General features: G+C 58.5%; 1 protein-coding gene across 1 annotated transcript; it reads right to left on the bottom strand.

Annotated features, from left to right (window-relative positions):
* Positions 1-1,618: 1,618 nt before the first annotated feature.
* Positions 1,619-16,753, bottom strand: COL9A2 (collagen type IX alpha 2 chain). The gene is made up of 32 exons (XM_033837327.2): positions 16,588-16,753; positions 15,258-15,341; positions 14,008-14,043; positions 13,861-13,923; positions 12,788-12,841; positions 12,628-12,663; positions 12,512-12,535; positions 12,150-12,203; positions 11,745-11,798; positions 11,577-11,624; positions 11,264-11,320; positions 11,120-11,173; positions 10,732-10,785; positions 10,279-10,332; positions 10,128-10,181; positions 9,953-10,006; positions 8,742-8,795; positions 8,325-8,378; positions 8,061-8,114; positions 7,072-7,116; positions 6,642-6,695; positions 5,973-6,026; positions 5,636-5,689; positions 5,479-5,550; positions 5,172-5,207; positions 4,996-5,040; positions 4,883-4,915; positions 4,546-4,692; positions 4,210-4,264; positions 3,690-3,878; positions 2,840-2,917; positions 1,619-2,394 (listed from the first exon to the last, which is right to left on the bottom strand). Exons 1-32 carry the CDS (start codon positions 16,657-16,659, stop codon positions 2,195-2,197), a joined length of 2,076 nt encoding a protein of 691 aa, XP_033693218.1. The 5' UTR covers positions 16,660-16,753; the 3' UTR covers positions 1,619-2,194.
* Between the last annotated feature and the right edge of the window lie 351 nt (positions 16,754-17,104).

Here is a 17,104-nt window from a genome sequence, read left to right as displayed (position 1 = left end):
GCACAGGGGCTGGAGTGGCTGGAATGGAATGTACCAGGGTCCAAGCGTGGACCTGAGGTCAGAGAGGCTTCTGGGAGAATTGTAGGATCAAAGTAAGGACGTGTGTTTTTCCTGAGTGAATCACCCTCCAGGAAGTATCAGAAAGGCTACCAGCCACTAGTTCCTAGGAATCAGCCCCCTTTTGGCTCCTTCAAATGCCTGAGTCATAAGGAATGAGGTGTAACTCTGCATAAGATCTGTGAATCGTGTAATTGAAATCCTCCAGTGGAACTACTCTCAGGGAAAGTCACAGAGAAGGAGAAGGAAAGAGGCCAGGGCCAGCGCATGAGGAAACCTCAAGGAATAGACTGGCTCTCTAAGCCCAAAGTTTCAGGCACCGGGACAAGTAAAGTGACATGGCCTGGGGAAGGAGAGCCCTCCCCCAGCAGGTAGGAGATGCCTGAGAGCCTGCTGCTCAGGGCCAGGGTTCAGCTGCCTCCTGTAGCCCTCACCCTCTCCCCTCCACTGAGCTCTAGATGCCGCATTCCAACAGCTCCCCTGGCAGCCACAGCAGCAGCGGGGCCTTCGGAGGGGCCTGGGATGCTGTGACTCCGGATTTGCCAAAGCTCTGAGGGTGAAGCCACCTCTGTGGCCCTTAGGGCTACCCTGCCTTCTCCTTCTTGTCTGTCCCTGGATTGAGGTAAGGGGGCTGAGAGGTCACCCATGGGGTATATGTGTGTGTGTGTATTGGGGCAGGGGAGGCTACTGAGGGCAGTTCTCAGCATCTGCTGGCCAGAGGAAGAGAAGCCTGCTCCAGCGTAAGTGGAGACTTACAGGCAAGTTTAGGGTGAGGTGTAAGAGAGACCAAGCTTCACAAATGCTGGGACCTCAGGCCAGAGTCCTGTGTCTCCAGGAGGAAGCTGGCAGAATGCTTCATTTGGGGGAATAAATGCCCAAATCAATAATGGCGCAAAGGGATTGGTCACTCCCTGAATTTCAAAAGCTCCCATCATTGCATGGGTCAGAGGTACCTGCCACGCCCTTTCCTGCTGCTGCTGCTTTGAGTGGCCTTGCTGGCCTACACGGCTATGAGGCTGGGAGCCCTCAGGCTGACACATCAGATCTGAGTCAGTCTCCCCTAGATGTTCCCTCAGTGAAAGTGGCATGAGTGAATGTCACTTCTGCCCTCATCATCCAGGTCCAGGTCTGTTTTTCTCACGGGCCTAGAAGCCCCTGGAAGGCAAGAGCCAGGTCTTCCAGTCTTGGCTGCCAGCTCCTGCCCCAGGGCCAGCACACGGTGGGTGCCAAAGCTCACAGAGGACCTCCTGTGTGTCAGGCCCTGGCAAGACATTGGGTGCGCCCTACTGAATAAATGAGGCAAGGCCAAGTCCTTGCCCAGCTGTACAAGGGCTGGGAAGGATCTGCCCAAAGTTAGACAGAGGGTCACCATCCTAACTCTACCTGCAGGTTCATCCCACAGGTGTTCCTCAAATATGCTGTACCATCCTCATAATTCAGGATGTGCCCAGAGGCAGGTACCCCGCCCTCCACCCTCCCCTTCTGGAGCCCTTGACCATCCTGCTTAGGTCGTGGAGGCCCACCCCTAATCCACAAGAAATTAAGCCCAACATTTGCATCCTGGTTTGTACCCAAGTCAGGGGCTTTTATTTACAGAAAGGCCTGGGCGGATCTAGCGGTTTGGTGGGAGAAGGTGATGCCAGAAAGGGAAGGGAGATGGGTGTTTAAATATCCAGATGGGAGGAATGCAGGGAGGAAGTAGTGGACTGGCTTAAGGATGGCCACCTCTGGGCAGTCACCCAGTAAGCCCAGGGGGTGAAAATGGAATCAGGAACCAGCAAAGGCGTCAGTCCACTTGCCCCAAGGACAAGATGGCCAGTGGAGGATGGTGTAAATTAAGGAGACATTTGTTTTGGTGACATCTGAGCGGTGCTCCGGGAAGGAAAGCCACCCCACCCTCTGGACCTCGCACTCTCCGGTGCCACTTGCCCTGTGTTAGCCTCACCTTTTCACTCCGATGTCCTCCCTTCCCTTCCCCCATGTTTTAGAATTTCCTTTTCCTCAAGACTCCTGGGTCCCAGACAGAGGTCCCGGGAAAGCTAGTTTCCTGGGCAGAGGAATGGGATGCATGTCCACCCAGAGGACATCCAGTCCTTTCCCCCCAGGATGCCCACTGGGCTCGATCTTGGCCTGATGCTCATGGCCCCTTGATGGATCCAGGCTCTGTGAGGCGTGCAGACGTGTAGGCTGAGGCTGCAAGGCAGGCCGCAGGCTCACAGAATCCTGGCAGCCCCATGGGGCCTGGCAGGCCAGGTCGGCCTGCCTCTCCTGGGGCCCCTGCGACCCCTCGATCTCCATCTTTGCCGTTGATCGCCTGGCCAGACCGGCCAGGCAGTCCTGTGAGAGGGAGAAGGTCAAGACATCAAGGCCTCCTCCTGTCTCAGCTTTAGATTTCCTGTCTCACTTTTCAGGTGGGGAAAATGAAGCCAAGGACCCCACAGAGAGAAGGGACTCTGCCCCAGTCACAGAGGTTCTGAGAGTCGTGTCTGATTGTCCTTTCCTCCCAACTCCCAATCAGTGTCCGTGGGGAGCACATGCCCCTTCCTTTCCCTCCACGAAGCAGATTTTTGTGCAACCCAGGAAGTCCTCAGAATCCCAGCTGCCCAGTTCTCAGCCAGACCCCGCCCAGAGGCTCCTGGGTGCTCCAAAAGTATCAAAAACCGGCTGTGTGGGACTGAGTTGGCCGAGCATGAGGCCTCCATGGAAGAGACCCAGTTGTCTCTGGATCATTAATCCCAGAGCTGAGGGACACAACTGCCACTGGGCAGTGCCAAGATCTTACCTGGGATCCCTGGGGGCCCAGGCATCCCGGGATGCCCTCGTCCAACTTCTCCCCTATCACCCTTCTCTCCACGTTTTCCTGCAGAGAAAGAATCAAGCCTTAGTTTTTCAGAAGAGGAAAATGCTTTTTTTCTACTCGGCTTGCTACTTAATTTCTATTTCACACACAACAATTATTTGTTTTGTGCTAGTTCATAATAGGGGAAAGTTGGAAATGACTGCAGAACTGATTAAATAAAGGCAAGTCCAAAGGATGGAAGGCTATACAGCTGGTAAAGTTCTTTACAGGAAAGTGTCTAATAATCACAATAGTTGGCATTTACTATGTGCCAACTCTATGTAAGTTACCTATAAATGTAATCTTCATGACAACTACGAGGTTGTTGCTATTAATATCCCCATTTTACAGATGATAAATCTAAGGCCCAGGAAGATAAACAGGTAACTTGTTCAGGAGCCACAGTGAGAAAGTGGCAGAGTCTGGACTCACACCTGTCTTGTGACTCGAGCTTGCCTTCTTGAGTATTTTGTTAATCTGCCTCCCCACTTTTAGAGACGTGGAAGGAGGTTTATGGAGTACCACTAAGTAAATTTAAAACAAACAAAACCCCCCAAAAAACCCAATCTGTAAAACAGTACATTCATTTCTATCAATTTGCTACTGAAAAAGCAAGCGCAGGAGTCACATGTGGGAGAAATGGGTGCAAGTGTCTATACCTCATCCTGGGAAGGGGAATGATGAAAGACAAAACAGGAGGCAGGGCAATCAACTCAGTAACTGAGGACCCCCCCAGGGGCTGGTCTTGGCCAAACCCCCATCCCCTGGCCACCACAGACAGAATAGCACTCACCCTTGGGCCCGATGTTGCCAATCTGACCCACGGCTCCCACGATGCCAGGAATGCCCCGAGGGCCAGGGTGCCCAATGGGTCCCTGTTTGCCTGGGTACCCAGGAGGCCCAGGGGGTCCTGGGAGACCCATCATCCCAGTCGCACCCAGAGCCTCCCGCTTGGCACTCACAGCTATCTCTGCCAGTTGCTCTGGAGGGAGGGAGGGAGACAGAGAAGTCTGTAAGCTGGGTGTCAGCTCAGTAAAACTGGGGAAGGCAGAGCATCCTGGCCCCTGGCCCCTGGTCCCTACGTGTGCACGCAGAATAGCCTGGGGGTTAACCTCCACCTTCCTCAGGCTATTGTACGGATGTCAAAGGTCCTGAGAGGGCAGGGATGTAGGTAAGGTCCCCAGCCCCTTGGAGGCAGAGCTGGAATGGCCGCCCCTGACTCCAGACACTCCAGCAAGGCCACTTGAAGAGGCTCCTGAAGGATGGCGATGCCCTGGCTTGTGAGCAGGAGTTGTTGCCCCTCCGCCCCTCACCTTGCAGCATCTTCAGCACCACATCCTCAATGTGCTGGTCACTGGCATCTCGGCCCTGAAAGCAGAGGAGGTCTTTCAGGAAGAAGCCCCTGGCTGCCAGGGCTGACCGCTCCAGCGCGATGACCCCCTCCTGTTCCCGTTTTCTCACCAGAAGTATTTTCAGCATCTGACTGAAATCCCTCCTGCACCCACACCCATCCTCTCTGACCCTGAGGTTTGGAACCAGCCTCAGGGAAGCCAGCTTCCTCTGGGAATTCCCAGCCTTTGGAGCGAAAAGCAGCAACCCAAAGAGATGTCCTTCCAAAGAGATGACTCCTGCCCTGGAGGCCAACTTACCGCCACGCCCTGCCTCCCGGGCTGTCCGGGCAAGCCTCGGTTTCCAACCAGTCCTCGAGGGCCCGGGAGCCCGGGGTAGCCCTGCACCCCCGGGGTGCCTGCATCCCCGCTGGGGCCCGGATAGCCGGCTTCTCCGCGGACTCCTTGCTGCCGAGTGGGGTGGGGGCAGAGCCAGGGTCAGAGGACGCACGCGCTGGGAGCAGCGGGGGTCGGGGTCGGGGAAGGATGGGATGGAGGGGAGGGAAGCCTGGGGAGCCGCGGTCCTGGTCCCCAGCGGCGCCGAGGGAAGGGGGGTGGCGGGAGAGGGGGAAGGTGGTGTCGCGGCTGCAGGACTCACCTGTCCCTTGGGCCCCGGCTCGCCAGACTCGCCCTGCAAGCACAAGGAAGCGCGGTCACGAGGCTGTGGGGTCCCAGGGCCCGCCCGCCGCCCCCCCCCCGCAGCCGGCTCACCTTCTCGCCTTTCTCTCCTGGGAGGCCAGCCACCCCCGGGTCGCCCTGCAGATTGAGACCGAGTCAGACCGCGGTGGCCCCGCGTGGCGTGGGAGCAGGGGCGGGGCGGCTGTGCTGGCTTGTGACACCCGCGTCCCCCGCCCCGACGCGGGGGAAGGGGACATGCTGGCACTCACCACTCCGCCGCGGGGCCCGGTCTTCCCTGGGAAGCCCTGGAGAAAGCGGGGAGTCCAGGGCTTGGTGAGCTCGGGTCCAGGGGAGGCTGGGTCCACAGGGTCCCCCCAACCCTGGCTCCTGGCCACACGCCCCTCTGCAGCTCTGCCTCTCGCCGCCACCCCCCACACCCCGGGGTCCCTTGGGACCCGCAGGGAGAACTTTTCCCACGAAGATTTGCGGCGCTCAAGGATCTCACTGCCCTCCACCGACTCCTCCCGCAGAGTCTTAAGACGTCTTTCCCTGGTATTTTCCAGCCCCATTTGGTACCTTGTCTCCCTTGATGCCTGGCAAGCCTTGGGGCCCTGGAATTCCGGGGGGACCCTGTTCCCCCTTGGGGCCCTGAGGAGAAAAGAAACCAGAGGAATAAGTCAGATGAGGTGCCCAGACAGGCTCCCCATGCCCATCCCAGCCACCCTGCACTTACCTGTCGGCCTTGAGGGCCTGGCTGCCCCACTGGCCCCCTCTCACCGTGGTCACCCTGAAATGGAAAGTGAACGTCACATCCTGGCTCTCAGCAGGGGCAGCCTCTCCCTGCCAGATACCAGACCCTGTGGTCAGGGTGCCCTCCATTCCTGCTGTCACCACCGTGGAGGTCCTGGGCTCCACTTCAGACCTGCAGACTGAGGCCCTGACTGGGAGGCCTCATGCAGGCTAGGCAGGATGGGCAGGCACTGGACCCTTGAGAGGACCCAGATCCTGGGTCCAGCAGTGCCAGCTGTTGCAGAGGACCCCAGGGAGGGGCCGCTGTGCCAGGCACTTACCTTCTGCCCCATGATGCCCGGGGGACCGATTTCTCCTCGAGGCCCTGGCTCTCCCTGGGGGACAGAGAAATCAGAGGTGAGCAATAGCCTGGAGGATCCCTCCCTTCCGCACCTGGCCAGCCCCTACCCACCCTTGGGGCTCAGCTAATTTGCTTCATCAGGAAGACTTCCTTCACCTCCTCATCTTCCGGTCCCTGTACTTTTCCTTCATAGGACCAAATACAGTTGTAGTCATCATGCGATCATTTATTTAATTTAATGTCTGTCTCTCCCACGAAACCGTAAGCTCCATGTGAGTAGGAGACTGTCTATCTCAGCGTCTAGCGGGTTGCAGATATTTGGTGAATGTTTATGGAATGAATGAATGAATGACTTCCTGCTGGATTCTCAGCCCCAGTCAGCTGGGCCATCTGGAGAGGTCCTACCCCAGGACAGAAGCAGCTCCCACCCTCTCTGCATTGTACACAGGGAAACCGGTGCCCAGAGAGAGAAGAGAGCTTCCCTGCGTCAGTGGCAGAGCCTCGACTGGCACCGAGGGCACCCCTAGGCTAGGGCTCCACCTCACAGTCTCACTCAGGCCCCATACAATGTGTGCAGGGTCCTCAGGCCTGGGGGAGCGGGGGAAGGGAGCAAAGCAAGAGGCCTTGTGTCAGAAGAGGGGACACTCACCTCCTTCCCAGGGGAACCAGAGACTCCTGGGAAGCCTTGCCGGCCTGGCTCACCCTGCAGGAAAACAGAGTTCTGAGGTCAGTCTGTGTAGCCCAGTCAGGCCCTTGGCCTTGGAGAAGCCCAGGGAACCTTAAAAAGACTCTGGAACCAAATGAGCTGGGGAGAGGAGAGGGTTCTTGGTGAAGTCCTCTGGACTCCATTGATCTTCCTGTTTCTCATCTAGATATGCAGCCATGCCATCCTGTCTCCTCTAGCCAGGATGAGGGTGGGAGGGAGGTGACAGGAGGGAGGTGGTTAGGCCCAAAGGACTTGTGTCCAGGCCAAGTCTCTGAGCTTGGGCTGAGGACGGCGCCTTGCAGTCTTTAAGCCGTGTCCCTGGTCCCTGCCCCCAGGCTCGCTTGCTCAGATGAAGCCAACTCTGCCCTCTTACCTTGTCTCCAGGGCCTCCTTTTGTCCCAGGCTGGCCGGGCACACCCTGTAGAAGGAAGCTGATGTCAGTTTCTCCCCTGGCAGGGGGAGCCCTGTGCACCTACTGCTTTGCCTCCCGGATTCCTCCCCTGCCTTATGGGAGCTGAACAGCAGAAGGCCCAGCCATGAACTTGACTGTGCCTAGCCGCAAATCCCTGGTGAGAGAGGAGATGGGTACAGAAGGGCCTGCCTACAAGTGCCTGTGGTCCATGGGGAGAAGAGGGCCACATGTGAGTGCGCACAGGAACGCAGTCTGCACGTGGACATGTTAGCAGGCCTCGGCCTCAGTACCTCTGGCAGGGAGGGACGGGGGTTCCCAGAAGGTGTGGGCTGGAGGTGGGCCTGACGGTGAGAAGGCACAGAGAGATGGGAAGGGCATTCCAAGCTGAGGGACCAGTACAGGCTTGAATGTGTGGAGGCAGAAAAGCCAAGGCCATGTTGAGAAGGGAGAGGATGAAGAGAGGCAGTGGCTGATGAGGCAGAGGGATAGGCTGGGGTCAGATTATGGTGGTCCTGAGATGCTAAGATGAGCTGTGACGACGAGGAGTGTAGCTGTCCTGTTCGTAACTTTCCCTGCCACTTACTATACCTCAGTAACTCTATTGAATGACTGGACAGAGTGACTTTCCTGGAGGCAGCAGGGGAGGGGGAGCACGGAAGGTGTTTAGCAGGGAAATGGTCAGATTCCACTTAGCCAACATGGACGGTTGGAACGGTCAAAGAGAAAGCCGGAACAACTGTCCAAATGACGAAGCCTAGGCCAGGCCAGACTTGGTGAGGAGGCCTGAGCTGGGTGGGGACAAGGACTAGAGCACAGCCCTGGCTGTGTGACTTCCATCTCATCAGTCACTCACACCACCTTGGGGAGGTGGGCCACAGAGTGCCTGGACTCCTGGAGGAGGATAAGCAACTGGCTGTGTGGCAGCCCCCATGGCTCCGCCCCATACTCACCACTAGGCCCTGGTGGCCCGGGTTTCCTGGCCGCCCCGCCTGACCTGCACTGCCCTGCAAGAGACAGAACCAGAGACACAGATGAGTCTCCCACCCGAGTGGAGGCAGGGAAACTGAGGCCCCGAGGCAACCAGGAATGTGTCCGTGACATGTGTGAGGATCCCAGGCTCCTAGGCCTCCAGGCTCAGTGTGACGGGACTCAGAGCCTCAGCTGGAAAGGCCCCTGACCCTTGCCCCAATCCCACCAGCCGTCCCCCCTCCTACCTTCGTGCCAGGTGTGCCTGGGGTCCCGTCCTTGCCGTCAATGCCTGGTGGGCCCTGCTCAGGAGGAAAGTGAAGGGACACTCACAATGGGGAGATGCCTAGGGTCAGGCCACCCACCCGTGTCCCTGTGTGGGTCGGGTCACCTTGGGAAGCCCCACCAGCTAATTGGGGGTGGGAGAGTGGAAGTGGGGAGGGATATCATGGAATGGACCACAGTCCTTCCCTTGTGTGGGTGATGAGTGTCCCGGGACCTCTCCTACATCACCACCCTATTTACAGGTGAAAAAACTAAGGCGCAGAAAGAGGGCATTTCCCGAGGTGACAGCCCACCGGCAACAGAGTTCAGTCTAGAATCCCAGGCTCCTCCTCCTCTGGGGGCTTGCAGAGCTGCCTGGACCCCGCCCTCTGTCCACTTACGGTTGCTCCCTTCGGGCCTGTTATTCCCTGGGGTCCTCGGATACCTTGGCTGCCCTGCAAAGCAGACAGAGATCAGATCAGCTTCAGGAGGCTGAACTCCTGTCTGGCTGTTCAGAGAAGGGAACAGCTAAGAACAGTGGCCTCCGGATCCCAGGGTCCCTGTGGCACAGGCCATGCTGTGCAGGGGCTGGAGGAGAGGGGCCTAGTTGTATGAGTTCGCCCTGGACCTAGTGGGAGGGAGTAGAGGTCAGCACCAAGCAGGCTGGGCTGGAGCAGGACAGGGGAGGAGCCAGCGCTCCTGAGACCCACCAAGGCCCTGAGTGACACTGATGTGAAGAAACACAACTAAAGACAATGTGTGGACTTGGTTTGGGTCTTGCTTTGAACAAGAACCCTGAAAAGACATTTTTGATATCACTGGGAAAAATTGACTACAAGCTGATGATTAGATGATGTTCAGGAATAATTGATAATTTTGTTGGAGGGATAATGATATCGTGGTTATGTGAGGAAAGAGCCTTATTTGTAAGAGATACATTCGGAAGTGGGTAACATGACGTAATGTTAAGAATTTGCTCGAAAATATCAGCAAAGCAATGAAGTGAGGAAAAGAAAGGAAGAAGAGGATGGATGAAGTGAGAGCGGTAAAAGGTTAATTTGGGGAGGTAGGTACATAAGGGATCACTATATTATTCTCCCTACTTTTGCGTTTGTTAAAAAACTTGCACAATAAAAAAACTAACAAAAAGAAAAACAACCCTAACTTTACTTTCTGCTCAATTTTTCTGTAAACTCAGAACTGCTCAAAAGAGATAGTCTTTTACTTTAAAAAAAAAAGAGAGAGTTAAGAGAACTGGGATCTGGACCAAATCCCATTAGCCCCATGACTGATTCCCTGGAATTTCATTGTCTGGCCCCAGTGACCGTGGGACTGCATTACACGGTTCTCCCGAAGTCTGAATTTGATCAGCAACAGGCTGGGCTTGGAGGAGGGGGCTGGCTGGGCTCTGGGCACAGACGTTCCTCCCTCACATCAGTCACCCACACGCACAGACACGCAGAATAACATATGCACACACACACACACACACACACACACACACACACACACACACACACACGTTTGTGCGCGCACGTGAGCCTTGGGTGGAGCTGAGTCCACCCAGTTCTCCCCAGGGGCCGTGACTGGACAGGAGTGCCTGAGGACTCACCACGTCACCCTTCTCCCCAGCTCGGCCTGGTGGCCCCTGAGGACCTTCCTCACCCTGGCAAGAAGGACAAACAGAAATGCAAGTTATGTGGGCTCAGGGGGAGCCGCAGCCCTCCGCAGCCCTAGGAGCTGTGTCTGGAGGAGGTGGGTGTGGGCGGAAGCAGGAGCAGACTCACTGGTGACCCGGCGGCGCCGATGGAGCCCACCATGCCTTTGTACCCTTGAGGACCCTGGGGAGAGCAGAGATCGCGGGTCAGTCTTGGCTGGACCCCAGAGGCCAGGGGGCTGGTTCCAGCAGCTCTTGCAGGACACCCCAGACCCACTCACCGTCTCTCCTTTGGGTCCCGCCATGCCCGGGTAGCCCCTGACGCCCTGGGGACCCTGTCAAGACAGAAGAATGACAGCGATGGCAACTAGAAGGCCCACTTCGTGACACCTTCCCTGACCCCCACCCAATTTTCTCAGTGCCTCTCTGAGGCAGGCACGGAGTCCCTATCACAGATGGTCACTGATGCTCGGAGATGGGAGAGACTCGCCAGGGTCACTCAAAAGGGACAGTGGCCGAACCTGGGCCTCAGGTGAGTCTTCTGGCTGACAGCCTTTGTTCCTGTCCCCCAGCCTCTCACAGTCAGCCTCAGCCTCCCTCCCCCCCCCCCCCACCCAGAGACACACCAGCTGGACACAGGTGTCTCTTTCACAAGTTAGAACCCAGAGCACGAGAATGACTCCACTAAGGTCTCCCAGGAGAGGTGAGGAGGGCCCTTGGAAAGTGTTCCTTACCGGCGGTCCAGGGATGCCTTGCTCTCCAGAGGCACCCACATCTCCCTTGGGACCCTAAGGGGCAGGAAAGAGCAGTCAGATAGGCAGGCAGATCGAGAGACAAACAGACAACCAAAGACACCATCCTCTTCCCAGCAAAAGCAGACAGGAAGCCCTCCTAGAAACCATACGGTCCCATGTGACGAACGGATGGGGAAATGGAAGCACAGCAAGGAGAACGGACTTGCCCAGGGACACATTGACCTAGAATCTAGGCCTCTTGCCTCCCAGCTCAAGGCTTTATCCCCAGAGCCCCACAGGGGAAGGGGAAGGGAGAAGGATGGGGGGCAGGCTCCTGTAGGCCCCTCTCCACACACACCCTCCCAGGGCCCTCAGCCCTCACACTCACCGGCTTCCCCTGGCGGCCGGAATCTCCCAGATGCCCGCGCTTGCCAGGATGCCCCTGCAGGGAAGGAGAGAGCTCAGAGTAGGTCCCTCCCCCCCCCCACGCCCCCCACCCCCCCGGCCCCCAAGACTTGGGCCAGGAGCTCACCTTCACTCCCTGCAGCCCCGGGGGCCCTTTCACGCCCGCTGGACAGTTGGTTGGACACTGGAAAGGAAATCCCGCAGGGCTCTGTGGTCACTGGCCAGCCCCAGGCCAACTGGGCCTTGCTTCCCCATCTTGCCAGCTCCGATTCCCCCCTCCCACCGCACCTGGCTGCACCTCTCAGCTGCAGCCCCTCCCCATCTCCCTCTGACCCTACCTCCTGAAGGAACCTATCTCCTTGCCCGCCCCTCTCAAGATGACCCGCCCCTTCCCCGGATTAGCCCCGCCCCAGGCCCCCCCAACCCCCGCCGCCTCTCACCAGGAAGTCCGCGCTGCCTTCCAGACCCTGAATGGTTCCTGGGCGGCCCTGAGAAAAGATGTATGGAGACGGAGTCTGAAGCAAACTGTCCCCACCCCAGGCTGGCGCCAAGGACTCTTGTCCTTCCCCGGCCACACACTGCCATGTGGGAGGTCTGAGGACACTTACCGGTTTCCCAGGGGGCCCTGGGGGCCCTGCTGGTCCGTCTGGTCCAGGATCCCCCTGGAAGCAAGAAGGACCCAAATCATACCCTTGTCCAGTCCTGCCTAGGTCACCCCTGCCCCCTCCTCCAGTTCCTGCTACTGCACTGTCCACCCTGCCCTCCAGGTCACCTCCTGAGATCTGGGCTCTTGGGGAGATCAAGGCCTGATCTTCGGGGGATGGCCCCAGCCCTTGGCCTCCCTGGAAGACCTACCACAGGGTGGGCTCAGCAGGAGGGGTTTCTGCCCCAGAACTGCAGGAGCTCCCTTGTGGCCAGAGGCAGACTCAGGAAATCCTGGAGAGATACTGAACTTGCCAGCTTGAAGGCAGAGGGCAGGAGGCAGGGTGAGCAGAGGGCTAGCTGGGGCTCACCTTGGGGCCCGTGAGTCCCATCTCACCAGGGAGGCCAACAGGTCCGGCTGGTCCCTAGGGACAGAGACATCAGTGGCTGGGATGCCTCAGAGGGTCAGCCCAGTCCTGGCACAGAGGGACCCAGAGCCCTCTTCCCCACTTTCACTTTGCAACCAACACCAGAGAAGCTGACAGATTAGGGCTTTAAGGGCCAGAGAATCTCAGAGCCAGTGGATACTCCCAGAGTTCTCTGACAAGTCTGCCCATTTCCAACACCATCACAGAATGCTGGCCCCTCCCCATGCTGGTCGGTCCCCTGGAAGCCCTCTGTACCCTCCTTCCCAGAGAATCCCAGGAACTCTGCCCCATTCCTGCAGACTTACAGGAGGTCCGGCAAAGCCAGGGCCCTGGAACAGAAGAAGAGATTAGGTTCATGGCATCTTTTACAAGTCCCTCTCCCCACAAAGGGTCCTTTAAAGCCCTTGCCAGTTATACTCACCGGCAGGCCGGGGGGACCTGGGAGCCCAGGCTGCCCCTGTAAGAGCAATGGGAGAGGCTCAGAGGCTAGGGTCTCCTGGGTCCCTGCTCCTGTCTGCCAAAGCCCCTCCCAAACTCTGGCGCTAGATTGCCCCTGCTGAGGCCCCCAGCAGGCTACTTACCTTGACTCCAGGGATCCCCATGGGACCAGGCTCCCCCTTGGCTCCAGTTAGACCCTGGCGAAGAAAGAGAAGGTACATCCGTGAGGGGCGAACCTGCTCCCTGACCCGCGGGGCAGGGCGGGTCCAGAGGTCTCTCCTGGGTGGGCCCAGGCTGCCTTTCACCACACTCCATGAAGGCCTAAGGGCGGCTACACCTCACTTTCCCTTCCCCCAGTTCCCACCATAGTCCTTGACGATTATTGTCTTTTGGAAGATGAGAAACCAAGGCCCAAAGATTTGTCAGCCCAGACCTCATGCCTCCAGTCTAGGAGTCTAGAAAACCTAGATAGACATAGGTCTGGATTAGCCATTTTCTTGATGTCTGGCCCTTGGCAACTTTTTCTGAGCCTTAGTTTTCTCATCTGCAAAATGGATTAATAATCATGCTTGCTTCTCTGGGTGGCTATGAAAACCAATGTGGAAGGCAATATATTTTGTAACCGTGGACGAGTTGGAACAGCCCTGGTGGCTGGTCACAGCCCTAATGGGCACCTCTTGCACCAACAGGGCAAAGGCAACTCACGGGGGCCTCTTCTTCCTCCCATCTTTCAGTGACTGACTCAAATGTATGCCCCAACAAGAAGACTTCCCATTGCCCCTGGCTGTGTCCAGGAGCCTGTGACCTTGGGGTCCCCGGGAACTCTGTGCTATCAGCCAAATACCGTTCCTCTCCTGAGTGGTGCCTGGGGCTGTGACGGGTGGAGTGGGGAAGGGAAAAGGAGAGGAAGGGAGAGGGAGCATAAGGACAGCTCTGCCCAGAGTATTCAGTTTGATACTTAGGGCCAGAAATGTGAGACTAAACTCTGGCTGCTGCCGATGACCAGAACCCCTCTCTGGACCCCCATTTGCTTGTGATTCAATGCTCCTGGGGTGGGTGTGAGGCCACAATCTCATATGAAGGTGAGGGGGGCTCACAGCTGTAGAGTCTCCATCTTGCTCTGAATAGCAGATCAGGGAAGATGCCAGAATTGGGCTCTGGAAGTCAGTGGGTGGAGCCCTCACCTGCCCTACCTGACGCTCAGGTAGGTACTCACGTCAATCCCGGGCTTGCCGGCTGGCCCATCTGGCCCCGCTTTGCCAGGCTCTCCCTTAGGTCCCTTGAAAACAGAAGTGGAGCAAACATTAGACACAGGAGGGCAAGACCTGGAAGGGTCAGAGGTCAAGGAGGAAAAAGTACTCACCGGAGGGCCAGCTTTCCCAGGGGGCCCCTTGTCACCCTGCAAGATACAAGTTGTTGAGACAGCACACTATGGCTCGTGCTCCCCCAGATGGGCACACAAGCCCTGGCTGGCCCGTCCCACGTGCTCCTCTCCTCACTCTCCTCTCTTCTGTCCTGGGTCCTCTCAAGCCTTGTGCTTTTTAGGAAAATAGCTCCCTTTCCCTCAAGAAAACCATAGGTGGGTTGACACCAATCCCAGACAGGCTGGAGAGGGTGATAACAGCATGCGAGTGGGTTCTAGTCATGCCAGTGTTGGTAAGGGGCCAGTTAGGAGACCTGCGAACAGGGTTGTTGGCTCCAGGTTACCTCGGAGAGCAGGTGCCTCTTGGATTTGAGCAAGTGTGGGGAGAAACGTGGGGTTTTTAGGAAAACATGAAGGGGAGGTAAGTGAAGGGGGCAGTGGCGGCCTTCTGGGTTAGGGTCAGGAAAACGAGATGGGGCAGGGGCAAGGACCAAGGGGGCAGATTCAATGTGTCACCAAGGCAAGAAGGACCTCCTTCCCCTATGACAAAGGATCCTTGGTGGAGGACAGATATGGGCTGTGGAATCACATTCAGCCCCAGAGAGGCTTCCAGGCATTTCAGAGCCTGTGGCGGCCAGAGAGCCTGGCAAGGACCCTTCACCCTGTGTTTGGAGGGTGGGGCACCAGGTTGAATAGAAGGCTGTCGAGATGGGTAAACATGGGGCTGACCTCCTGGGGGAGCATCCAGAATGAGCTATTTAACCCTCACTGTGGTAGGGAGAGCAGGGAACGAGACCAGCTAAAATCGGGGAGAAAAATGCAAAGGGAAGAGACCGGAGTCTGGCCCTAGCGGGTCAGCGGTCTGGCCAAGGCTTCCAAGCTACCCTGAAGAAGCATCCAGACGTGCCAGGGGGCAGGGAGAGGAGGCAGGGCGTCTCCCACCCGAAAAAAGAAGGGAGGAGGGGGCGAGGGATAAGGAATCGCTATGAGCTGTGGCGGGCAGACAGAACAGCAGCTCCTTGTCCACCGGCGGCTATAAGGGGCTCTGCCTCTCGGGGCTGGTTTGAGGTTTTTGTAGAACAAACGGTCTCCTTGTGGTGCAGGCTGGCGTCGCCTACTGGCAACAGGGGGCACTGCATCTCCAGGCGTCAACCTCACCGCCCCGCCCCCCGCCCCCCACTCCCAGGGCTCACAAAGTTCCCCTTTGTCCGCCGCCTCTCTCCCCCTCCCTTCCCAGGTTAGAGACTCACGTCGATTCCGTCGGATCCAGGCACTCCCGGTGGCCCCGGTGGCCCCGGTGGCCCCGGTGGCCCCCGCTCTCCTGGTGGACCTCTCTGAAAACACATACAGGGGTGCAACCCTCAGATAGTGCAGGGAACTGGGCATCCAGGAGTGCACCCCTCCCTAAGGAAAGGGAGCTCCTCAGGGAGCCGCGAACTCCCCGTTTATTGAGAACCCACTGTGTACCATATACTGTGCACCATTACATATATTATCTTCTTGAATGCTCAGAACTGTGAGGCCGAAACTAGCAAGCCCCAGTTTGCAGTTGAGGAAACAGGCTCAGAAAGATGAAGGGGTCCGTGATCGCCGGAAGTAAGCGGTGGAGCCAGAATTCCGTCCTCGGTCTGCCCACCTCCTTCCACTGTACCATGTTGCCCTTGCGCTGTCGTGGGTGGGAACAGGTGGAGATGCTGATGGCTCAAATAAATAACCGATGGTAAGGAAGATGGTGCCTAGAGACGCTTGGTCCTCAATGGACGGTTGCTCGCATTATTTTTAGGTGAACAACAGATACTGAAGGTGAGTAGGTACCCCTTCCTCTCCCCCCGGTGCGGATAAAGTCCGACGGGACAGCTGGGGAGGCGCAGAGAGACGGGGCGTGAGGGAACCCAGGGAAGGGAAGCGTGTTCTCTCCTCCTAACTCAGAGCACCCCTCTCGCAGCAACGCTCCTCCGTCCTCCCTTAGGTGGCTCTCTTACGGGGCCACCCCCGACTCGGGTGGGGGTCCCCCGCCTGCCAGGTGCCCGCGCCCTCCCCAGGCCGAGAAGTGCCAGGCTGGCGCCCGGGCCCTGCCCCTCCGCGCCCGCGTCCCGTTAGGCCCCCCTCCCCCCAGCCGGCCCTCGAAAGTGAGACGCGAGCGGGCGAGCCCGGCAGAGAGGCAGCAGCCAGCGAGAGCGGCGTCTGGCTGGAGCCGGCGCCCCCTGGGAGGCGGCGGGGGCGGAGAATCCGGAGCCCCGTGAATGGGCACCATTGTGTCCCCCGCCACCTGGGCTCTCCGGGCTGCCAGGACCCGGCGCCAGCTCTCGCCGCACGCTGCCCGTCCCAGGCAGGGCCGAGCATCTCGGGACAGGGTCCCTCTGGCTCCCCGGCTTATCCACCTCCTTTCACTGTGCCGAGACGCCCCCCGTTTGTGCCCCTCCTAAGGGGACGTGCACCGCGGGACTGTTCGAAGCTGCCCCTCGCGCTAGGGAGTGTCAGCAGAGGGTGGAGGTCAGGCAGAGGGAGCCCTTGACTAGACCGCGGGATCCTGAACCCCGGACCCAGACCCCGCACTCCGGACCCCGGCGCGGGACTTACGATCTGCGCCAGGGCGAGCCCGAGCACCTGCAGGAGAACCAGGAGGCTGCGGCGGGCGGCCTCAGGGGCCATGGCGGGCGGCGGACTCGAGGAGGATGGGTGCCGGCTCCACGCACGCACCGACCGCTGAGGCTCCGGCGCGGCCGCGCTAGCTGCTCTCGGACGGGGCGGGTCCGGCCTCCTGAATATGCGGCGGGGCGGGGCAGGGGACCCGCGGGGGTCTGTCACCTGAGAGGACCCGGGGAAGGAGGCCGGCGCCGTCGGCCCAGCTCCGCCCCGCTCCGTCTAGCCGCCAGCGCCCACCCTCCATCCTCGCCTCGGGCTTCCCCGAGGCATCGGCCGGGTAATCCAAAGAGCCGCCAGGGTGCGGGACGGGGACCAAGCCTCCGTTTCTCTCTGAGGAGGCAGAGGGCCTTCCCAGGTTCCTGTCCAGCCTGATCTCCAGGACCCAGCCCCTTTCCCCGACCCACAGTCTGCGTCCCATCCCCTGAGCCATTTCTTCGGCCACTTCTGCCTG

Source organism: Tursiops truncatus, chromosome 1 (assembly GCF_011762595.2).
Source record: "Tursiops truncatus isolate mTurTru1 chromosome 1, mTurTru1.mat.Y, whole genome shotgun sequence".
In the NCBI taxonomy this organism is placed as follows: Eukaryota; Metazoa; Chordata; class Mammalia; order Artiodactyla; family Delphinidae; genus Tursiops; species Tursiops truncatus.
Note: the sequence above shows the minus strand (reverse complement) of the source record. Positions and strands in the feature narration are given on the sequence as shown.